This window comes from Mus caroli, unplaced genomic scaffold (assembly GCF_978045245.1).
Source record: "Mus caroli unplaced genomic scaffold, Mus_caroli_1 scaffold_4, whole genome shotgun sequence".
Lineage (NCBI taxonomy): Eukaryota > Metazoa > Chordata > Mammalia > Rodentia > Muridae > Mus > Mus caroli.
This window is the reverse complement of record NW_028227259.1, coordinates 33,930,521-33,941,422: the sequence shown is the minus strand read 5'-3', so window position 1 is coordinate 33,941,422 and position 10,902 is coordinate 33,930,521. Positions and strand designations below refer to the sequence as shown.

Here is a 10,902-nt window from a genome sequence, read left to right as displayed (position 1 = left end):
CTGACTTGCAGGGGTCACTTAGATGCGATAGTGGCTTTGCACAAGTGACGGGTAGTGTAGGGAACCAGGAAGGGTTGACAGGAGTGAGGTAGGACCCGGGAAGGGTTAAGCTCGTGTCCCCAAGGGAGTAATGAGGTGGGATCCCAAGCCAGGATCTGCCAGGATCCTATAACAAAGGTGTTACTCCACCTTTTATTTTATTGGCTAAGAAGAAAAAAAAATTAAACGCTATGTTCTAGAAAATATTAGGTAAAAATTAGCATAACACTCGAGAGATAGCATGAATACTGCACTTTAAATAACAGAGGAAGATACATTTTCTGGCAATCATCACCTAATGCAAAGGGGACTAAAGAACCGTACAGTGTTTGTGGCTGAAGTATGGCTGAATAATTAATACCGAAAGATATGGGTAGAGGAAGGGAGATGAACCTCATGAGGGAAAGCCCTGCATGACAGAGACTGTGACCAAATGTCTTATTTGCTCATCTGTATGGCTATTTGACCAAGGGAAGAAGAAAAGATGGTGAACCAAAGGCCCAAGGGAACCAGAAAACTCCTAAAAAGTCCCCTTTAAGACTACAAGTCAAGGGTGGCCCTGGGTTTTGTTGACATTCTTGGAGAGTGGATAAAACTCTTAAAGAACAAAATGTTTGTATATGTCTATACATAGATATCTCATTTTATTATGGCATGTGCAGGCTGTGGAGAGGGCTCAGTTAGTAAGGTGCTTGCTGCACAAACTTAAGGGCCAGAATTCAGACCCCTGCACTCACATAAAAGCCCAGGCATGGTGGATTGTGACAATAATCCCAGTGCTAGGGAGCTAGAGATGGGAGAATCCCTGGAGCTCAGTGGCCAGCTAGCTTAGCCAAATTAATGAGCTCCAGGATCAGTGAGCAACATAGCAAAATTTCAACATACCAAATGGATAGTGATTGTCCTTACCTGGCTCAGACCCTCTCTGGGCACCACTGTCTGCCTTGTGCTACTTTCTAACAGGGATTCAGGTAACATTATTTTTCTGGCAGTACCCATACAGTTCAGTTAGTTCACTCCCCACCATGTGAGTCTCAGGGATGGAACTCGGATTGGAAAGATGGGCTGTAAACACCTGTAATTACTAATCCAACTCCTGGCTGTGGCATCAGCAATTTGGCAAGTTGAAGCTTTGTATGGGGAGATTCTCCGATGACCTTGGATCTCCTCCCTACTTTTCTACAAAAGCAGAAGAGGAGGAGGAGGAGAAAAAGAAGAGCAAGCTTTGAAATTGCTACTGTATAAATGACTATCAGTCATTTTCCAAGTACAAGAGAAATTCCACCCATTATGTTGGAAATAAAAGCAGGCCCATTGCTGTTTTTTTTTTTAATTATTGTTGTTGTTTTTAATGGATTGGAGTAGCAGGAGAAGCTCAAACCTGTGGCTAATTTGTTTTATATAACACCTGTAATCTTAGCACTCAGAAAGCTAAAGCAGTAAGATAGCTAAATCAAGGTCAGTCTGAAAAACAAAAGGTGATGAGAGATTGAACTAAGTCCCGAAGGCAGTTCTGTCCACAGCAGATTCGCTCTGGAGACCTGCAGGTCCTGAGTAGTTTGATACGAGGGAGACGTGCGCTGTACCTGAACCTATTCTGCCTCCTGACTCCCCAAGAATAGTGATCTAAGGACACAATAGATCTTGACCACACTGTTTAGTCTTCTAACAATTCAATAGAACACTACAATGAGGATGCCGTGCTGGATGCATATAGGTTGTTGATATTAATAGGAACTCTCAACTATGGTTCTATCTTGGTTAGCTTTTAGTATCAACTTGATACAAGGAAGAGTCACCTGTGGGGACAGAGTCTCAACTGAGAGATTCCCCAGGTCAGACTGGTTTGTGGGCGATTGTCTTGAATTTGAATCCATGGAGGATGGAGAAGGAACTAGCAAAGAGCATCCCTCTGTAATTTCTGCTCCAGGTTCCTGCATTGACTTCTGGACTGGTTTGAATAAGAATCCTCCCCCGCCGGGCGGTGGTGGTGCACGCCTTTAATCCCAGCACTTGGGAGGCAGAGGCAGGCGGATTTCTGAGTTCGAGGCCAGCCTGGTCTACAGAGTGAGTTCCAGGACAGCCAGGGCTATACAGAGAAACCCTGTCTCGAAAAACCAAAAAAAAAAAAAAAAAAAAAAAAAAAAATCCTCCCCCTTCTGTCCTCCCTCCCTGTGCACCCCAATGACTCCTTTATTTGAATCTTTTAGTCAAGGGAATAGAACTCTTTGATTGGATTAGAAGGATTAGGAGGTGTGGCTTTGTTGGAGAGAGTGTCTCAGGTGGTTGAGGTTTTCAAAAGTCCACAGCAGGCCCCAGTCTCAGTCTCTCTCTCTCTCTCTCTCTCTCTCTGTCTCCCTCTCTCCCTCTCTCCCTCTCTCCCTCCTCTCTCTCTCTCTCTCTCTCTCCCTCTCTCCCTCCTCTCTCTCTCTCTCCTCTCTCTCTCTCCTCTTCTCTCTCTCTCTCTCTCCCTCTCTCCCTCTCCCTCCTCTCTCTCTCTCTCTCTCTCTCTCTCTCTCTCTCTGAATCAGGATGTGGTACTGCTCCAATGCTATGCAAGCTGTCATGATGACAGGGGACTAAACCTCTGAAACTGTACACAAGCCCTCAGTTAAAAGCTTTCTTTTATAAGAGTTGCCTTGGTCATGATGTCTTGTCACAGCAATAGGACAGCTTCCCTCAATGATGGAAGGAGAAATAAACCCTTTCCTCCCTACCTTGCTTTTGGCCATGGTGTTTATCACAACAGAGAGCAGAGGAGCACAGCTTCAAAATGTAAATAGGTACAGTGTGAAGCCCGAAAAGGAGCCACATTGTTAAGTCTCCATACCTTACAAGGACAAGTTTCTGTGTCCTAAACCTAATGTGCCCTACAAAACATGATTTCCAACCTGCACTGAACTCATGACCCCAAGATGTATGACTGCCTTATAAAATGTTTTCAAGAAATCTCAAATCTGTACTGTAATCACTTACTCCCATTTCACAGAATATATAGTCTTGTTTTAGTCTTTCCTTTTGTTGTACTTTTTTCTTTTTTTTTTAAAGATTTATTTATTATTATACATAAATTCACTGTAGCTGACTTCAGACTCACCAGAAGAGGGTGTCAGATCTCATTATGGGTGGTTGTGAGCCACCATGTGGTTGCTGGGATTTGAACTCTGGACCTTTGGAAGAACAGTCAGTGTCCTTACCTGCTGAGCCATCATCTCACCAGCCCCTGTACTTTTTTCTAACATCCAATTATCTCTGTTACACATTACAGCTATTTTCTATTAACCTTAACTTTTCCCCATAAAAGGGACCTCAAAAAGGCTGCTCTCCAAAAATTCCCTGCATAAGGTGAGACAGCTGTGTAGCCAGTCCCCGGTACATCTCTAAAATAAAGCCTCTTTCTCTCTCTCTCTCTCTCTCTCTCTCTCTCTCTCTCTCTCTCTCTCTCTCTCTCTCTCTCTCTCTCTCTTCCCCCCCCCTGGGGGGGGGCTGGGATTAAAGGTGTGCACCACCACTGCCTGACACATAAAGCCTCTCTTAAACAGTCTTGGATTTGGTCTTTCTCCTAGCATACTCAGATTTAATCACAGTCATTTAAAAATGATTCTTAAGTAATTGCTGAAGTTGAACCTGTACCACAAGACTGGGTTGTGTGGGTATATGTGGAGAAATACCCCTTGCTTTGCTGTACCAAGGGAGATTCACAAGAGTGGCAGAAGTTACAGTGCATGCTGGGAACATTCATCAGAGAAGACCACTGTCCTCCAAAACCTTTCCAATCTTCCTAAATGATAGACTCGTATGACAAATGCGTGTGTCCCACTCGCCACCTGTCACCTTTCTCCAAGCAGCAAATGGGTGGCCAGCAGCACTCTTCCCCGTAGAATGTTAGTAAAGGTGACATGCTGCTTCTAGCCTTGGAACTGTATACTGCATTTCATCCCTGCAAACCTCCTTTCCCAGCTACATCAGATGATCCTATAGGACCCTAGAGTAGAAGCGTGCACACAGAAGGCAGATGGTTGCTTCCCTGTGTGGTCTTGTGGAGGAAACCCACCTGGTAACCAGGAGCACCTATCTGAAGCCACTAATGAGCAAGAAATGTGTCTGTTATGTTATTACACACCCTTGTTTCTCTCTTTTTCTTTTTTCTTTTTTGGTTTTTTGAGACAGGGTTTCTCTGTATAGCCCTGGCTGTCCTGGAACTCACTCTATAGACCAGGCTGGTCTCGAACTCAGAAATCTGCCTGCCTCTGCCTCCCAAGTGCTGGGGCTAAAGGCGTGTGCCACCAAGCCAGGCCCACACCCTCTTGTTTCTTAAAACCAGTGTCTTGTTTTAGACACTGTGGTACTGAAAGACCCCCTCGGGGTGTCCCTCCTCGGGGAGGCGCGCACCCAGTAGGACACTTAGACCGTACTCGCTGTAACAACACGAGGCTTTTAATGGCACACAAACACACAAACAGCAAAGGAGAGCTCAAGCCAGCATGCTGGGGTCGAAACTCATGCACCGCGCAGGGGGCAGGGGAGTTCGACCCCGGCCCAAACTTTTTACAGGCTTATAAAGGCAAAAAAAAAACAAAAAAAAAAAAAACAAAAAAAAACTACAAACCAAAAAGGGAGGAAGCCGAAAGAATTTGCGCGGTTACACATGATTGGCTTATTTAAATGTCGGCGGGGTGATTACGAATTAACAGGGTAATACAAGGGCTTGGGATTTCTCGAGGTCAGCGGGATACCTGGTCAATGTATGATTTATGGTGGGCTATAGGGAGGCGCCGCTCGGGAGGCGCCATCCTGCCAGATGGCCATTTGGTCCGTCCTGATAGCCCTGGCTAGTTCCTGCACTTTCTTTTTTATCTTTTATGGCCGGACATTTTTTTTTTTTTTTTTTTTTTTTTGGTTTTTCGAGACAGGGTTTCTCTGTGTAGCCCTGGCTGTCCTGGAACTCACTTTGTAGACCAGGCTGGCCTCGAACTCAGAAATCCGCCTGCCTCTGCCTCCCGAGTGCTGGGATTAAAGGCATGCGCCACCACGCCCGGCTTGGCCGGACATTTTTAGCTACAGGATGGGTCAGGCTGTGCCTGGACCCACCTGGGTCCATACTTCAGCCCTGAATTTCTTGAACTTAGATACCACAATGCTATAAGACCCAAAATTATAAGTTTTTGCTCTTCAGTACACAACCTTGTCTGTCCAGAATAAAGAATAAAAAGTAATGTGTTCAACACTGGGTTATATAAGCTATAAATTTAATAAGGGCTTCTCCTAATAATTATGAATAAACCTAAACTATACTGGGTATCTGGAGAAATCAATTTATGGAGCACATCAAGTGTTCCAGTTATATAATGTGTATGTGTGTATATCTAATATATGTTTGTGGACAGGAATAAGAAATGCCAAACATACACTCTAGAGGAATGGAGACTGAATTTTCATATTAATTTTTTAGTACTGAGGACTGTACCTAGGGGCTTTCCCCTGGCTACACAAACACTCTACCATTACTTTGTATCTCTTATTATTATTATTTTTGAGATTGCTTATAATGTTGCCAAAGTGGCCATGATGTCACTCTTGAGCTTGCAGTCCTCCTGCTTTAGCCTGGAGGGTGGCAGATACCATGCTGAGCACAATGCACATTTTATTTCTGAACAAGGATAAGAAGCTGTAACTTCTTACACTTCAGAAAATAACTTTTAAAGTTCCTAGCAGCTGGGTGCAGTGGCTTGGGGCTGTAATTGTAGCATGTGGAAGGCTAATGCAGGTGGACTTGCCATGAGTCCCAGGCCACATGAGGGCTACAGAATGAATTCCAAGACAGCCTCAGCTATCAAGTGAGACCCTGTCTTAAAAATAAAAAGAAAAAAATTTACAAAAGAAAGAATAATGTATCTCTCCCACCTCCTTAAAGGCTGTACTTCAGATATTTACCTCGCTGCGAACCTCATCCCTAGACATTTCTTCTCTGGAGCAAGCGGTCCCACTGTGTGTTCAGATGTAAATGGTCCCACTGTGTGTTCAGACATGGAGTCAGCAGCATTATTTTCTTGGTTTCTCTGGCTTCTGCCTTTCTGTATCTCTTACCAGCTTCACCTTCCCCTCCTTTCCCCAAATTCTCGGATCACTCATCAGCATACTTCTGTAAAATGTGATTTCACATTTAGTAAATAAGCATGCCTGTGGACGTGTGTACCCTGGTGCTCATGGGGAGTGCAGAGGACCACCCTGGGGCTGTTTGATGTTAATTCCGTTCTCCGGTGAGTGGGGTGAGTGGTTGTGAACAAGGAAGGAGTCAGCACTCAGGTGATTTCCTGTAAACCTGCTTCCCACCTTAATTTGTAAAATAAAGAAAACCTGGTGATTGGGCAGATAAAAGGAAAGGTGGAGTGGAAGGTGGGAGGGAGAAGAAGGATTCAGAGGAGGAGGAAGACAAAGAAAAGCAGAGCAAAAGCACATGGCCTGAAGAATCCACAAGTTATAAGGGGTCTCGTAGATGTGGAAGATGGTAGTGTAGCGGTAGATCTGCCCAATCCAGGCGCACAGCATGTATTCATATTAACTGAGTTGTGTTTTCATTGCCGGGGCATATTTGGGAGGAGATTTACTGCAACATCACTGGGCTTGGCTGCAAGCATCTTTACCACCGGAGCCATCTTGCTGGCTGTACTTTTGTTATATGCAGTTTGTTCATTTGTTTAATGACTTCCTTTACTCTCTGACTTTAAGGTCCCTGGTGCTCCGTATTCGTCTCTTCAGGGGATGTTTTCTTCCTCAGTTTGCTCAATCGGCTTTAATATCCAAGTCTAGCTTCCTGCTATTAAACTTGCTTTCTTTTTTTTTTTTTTTTTTTTTTTGGTTTTTCGAGACAGGGTTTCTCTGTATAGCCCTGGCTGTCCTGGAACTCATTTTTTAGACCAGGCTGGCCTCGAACTCAGAAATCTGCCTGCCTCTGCCTCCCGAGTGCTGGGATTAAAGGCGTGTGCCACCACGCCTGGCTAAACTCGCTCTTTTGAACAACACCCAGTTTCGATTCCTCCTTGAATGAGGAGGTAGCTCTGCTTTTAGTATTGCAGCAGACTGAGTCTTAATTTTCTGGCTAATAAATAAACTTCATTGGATTTATTCTTAATTTGGTGCAGGAAGGATGGTTCAATGTGGTCTCAGGACATCCTGGTTGGGGGGCAAGGGTCACAAGTATGACTTCCTCTCCCTCTTTGCCTTAAGCTGTCCTCTCCCCCTAACTAAGGCTTCTTGATAGCACTGTTCCTCTTTCAGCCACTCTTTACACATCTCAAGCTTCCTCTTTATAGACTCTAGTTTGTAGTACTCCTGGATTAGCTTCAATAGGTCCTCCTGTAACTCCTGGTTCTCTCTGAAGACACTAAGGCAAAATTCCAAATTCACTTTCTTGGCTGTGGACTTGAAGAGCTGGGCCTTCTGCCTAACCTCTGGGGTGTTATGGTCTCTTGCCTGCAGCGACCGAAGCTCCTTTATCTGTCTCATTAGGTGTGTCTTTCGCTGCAAGAACTGCAAGTGTGCCTGGTGGTCCTTCCGAGCCGTCTCAGCTTTCACATCCTCCAGCTCCTTCTCTAACATCTGGATTTTCATCTCCTGGCTCTTGTGTATGGAGGAAATGTGCTCCATTGACTGAAATTGCTGCTCCAACTGGAACTGCTTGATTTTTCCCTGGAAGAGTTGTGTTTGAAGCTCTTCAGTTTGCTTGGCGAAGCTGAGTGTCAGTTCTTGTTTCCTTCGAATAATCTCCCCACAGTCCTGAACATACTGATTCCACAGTTGCTCGTGTTTCTTTTTACACTGCTCACTTTGCTTCCTTAGGACTCTCAAAAAGCAGTTCTTCTCAGCGTCCACACAGAGAGCCTCACGCTGCAGCAGCCTGCTGTCTTGCAGCAGGCGCTCCTGCTGGAGCCTGGCCTCTTCTATTTTTTTGTTCAGGCTCTCCAGTGCCTCCATTGTCTTGTTTTTTACCTCGTTCTCTAATTCTGTCAGCCTCTCTGACTTGAAAAGTTCATTTAGAATAGTAAGATACATTGATGGTTGAGGAGAACCTTTTGAACTCTGGGCAAACCTGGAGGAAGAACGAAGGAAATATTCTTTTATCAGTTCTTTAGGCACAAGTGAGAAAATAATAACTGGAAACTTAACCTTTGGGTTCCATCATGGGTCAGTGCGGGTTAGAGTTTTGACAAGTTGGTACAATCAGGAACTATCTGGGAGGAGGAACTGAATCGAGAAAAGTGACTCCATCAGATTATCTGTAGAACTCTCTCTCTCTCTCTCTCTCTCTCTCTCTCAAAGATTTATTATTATATCTTAAGTACACTGTAGCTGTCTTCAGACACACCAGAAGAGGGCATCAGATCTCATTACAGTTGGTTGTGAGGCACCAAGTGGTTGCTGGGATTTAAACTCAGGACCTTCGGAAGAGCAGTCAGTGCTCTCAACTGCTGAGCCATCTCTCCAGCCCCTCTGTCTCTCTTCAAATTAAAGATTGATTGACGTGGGTAGGCCCAGCCCTCGAGGGTAAGGTGACACCCCTAGGCAGGTGGTCCTTAACTGAATACGAAAGCAGTCCAAGCAACTGAACAATTTATCTCTGTGGCTTCTGCTTCAGTTCCTGCCTCCAGGTTCCTGTCTTGAGCTCCTGGCCCTGACTTCTTCGGATGATGAACTGTGATACAGAAGAAAAAGATGAAATAAACCCTTTCTCAATGTGCTTTTGGTTATGCTTTTTGTCAGAGCAGTAGAAACCCTATTTAAGGCAGGGTCTCTCACTATACATGATGCTCAGTGATTAGGCTAGTCTGGATGGATGGCCAATAAATATCTGAGATCTGCCTATTTCTGTGCCCCATCCCAACCTTAGGAGTGACAAGCATGTGCTGCCTTGCCCAGCTCTGTTATCTGGTACTGGTGATTTGAATTCAGGTCTTCATGCCACGTGGCAGGCCCGAGGCACAGAAGCATCTCCCAGGCCCCCTTCTTCCATCCCTGTTACCAAGCTTAGGAGACCTTCCATTCACATCAATCCCCCCTCAGTACCTACCTGCTTCCAGAACTCAGGCGTGCACTGAGGTGAGTCTGGTGCTCACTGAGGATCTTTGCCAAAGAACTGGTGCTACATGTCTGCCTTTGGGGGACACAATTTTCAAGAGGTGTCTTTACTCTGGGGCACACAGGATGGGACTTCGCACAGCTAGGGTTGACATCAAATAATTTCTTAGTCTCAGCTACTAACTTAGTCCTAGCAGGTAGACTGAATTTGCCCCCAGACCTGGGACTTTTGTCCTGTGAAATGCAGTTAGGGGAGTCCATCTCCTCTCTCACTTCTGGAGAGCAGGGTCTTGCCCCTCCTCCTACATCCCATTCGGCTACTACTGACTCTTTCTCAGGTACCCTACACACCTTCTCCATTGTCCAACCTTCCCATTCCTTAGGTACTAGCACCCGTCAGCCCCAGCAGGTGATGCTCACAGAAGCCTCCCTGGCCTACCACTATATCCTTTCCCTCAGATTGGGGTCAAATGTTCCCTGCACAATGGCCTCATGGAATGTCACAGAAGTCTCTCTAGTGACTTGGTGTCTCTATGGTGAGGGGCTAGACTGCAGTTTCTGCGGAGTCCGGGATCTCAGACCACTGTGTCTGTTGGTATTGGGAATGACGAGAGTCCAGAAGAACCACCTTTCTAGACATGATTACCTTGAGAAGATGTGGTAGGGTCTGTCAAGAGACTGCCTGTAGTAGGAGAAAGCTGAAGGGAAAGGGTTTCTGTAATGGTGGAGAGTCCAGGTGGTTGCTTCTGGACAACTTAACTACCACTCCAGTTTCTTTCTCTGGGTAACCTGGGGTCCACCAAGCTAGGGTCAGAATTATCTTCTGCATACCCCCAATGCACAGTTGGTGTAATTGTCCATGTTGTCCATTGTCTTAAGAATGAAATGGACAGCTTCTTAAAAGCCAGGGGATAAGAGTAACCCTTGCTTTGAGCAGTGAAGAGTTGTCAAAGCAGGACCTACCGTGTCTGGGAACGAGCAGAAAGCAAAGCTGAAGTCAACAAGGATCCTCGTGTGATGAAGTTAATTCTCGTGGAAGAGCGTGAAAAGTTGGGCATGGTGGTGGCTCATACCACTAGTCCCAGTACTCAGGAGGCAGAGGCAAGCGGATCTCTGTGAGTTCAAGGCCAGCCTGGTCTACAGAGCGAGTTCCAGAACAGCTAGGGCTACACAGAGAAACTCAGTCTTGGAAAAAGGTGTGAAGAAATGCTTGTGCTAATATAGAAAGCAGGTAAGGAGGTGACTAAGAGTTAGGGGGATGCTCTTTGGTGGGCAATCAAGCCAGCTTTTGAGCCAAGAGTTGACTGTACACACACACACACACACACACACACACACACACACATACACACGAGAGAGAGACAGAGAGAGAGAGAGAGAGAGAGAGAGACAGAGAGACAGAGAGACAGAGACAGAGAGAATTCTAAAAGTTTAAGTTAATGAGAGGGCCGAGTGTGTAATTCAGCTGTCAGAGCACCTAACTAGTGTGCAGAGTGCTGAGTTCAGTCTCCAGCACTAACAGAGTGGTAGCACATACCTGTAATCCCAACACTCTGGAGGTGGAGACAGGAGGCCCGGTAGTTCAAGGGCACCCTCCTCTACGTATTGAGTCCAAGGCCAGACTAGGATACATAAGACCCTGCCTCATGTCTCTTTTTATTGACATGAAGGGTTAAGAGCATTTACTGGTCTTGCAGAGGATCTGGGTTCAGTTCCTAGCACCCACATGGTGGCTTCAGAAAACACACATGAGGGTTGGCAGTATGTAGATATTACTGCATATGTTGG

The 10,902-nt window shown here is 45.6% G+C and overlaps 1 protein-coding gene across 1 annotated transcript; it reads right to left on the bottom strand.

Annotated features, from left to right (window-relative positions):
- Positions 1-7,191: 7,191 nt before the first annotated feature.
- Positions 7,192-9,490, bottom strand: Ccdc121 (coiled-coil domain containing 121). The gene is given in 3 exon segments (XM_021163495.2): positions 7,192-8,128; positions 9,107-9,465; positions 9,467-9,490. Coding segments are annotated over 3 exon segments (1,320 nt in total).
- Between the last annotated feature and the right edge of the window lie 1,412 nt (positions 9,491-10,902).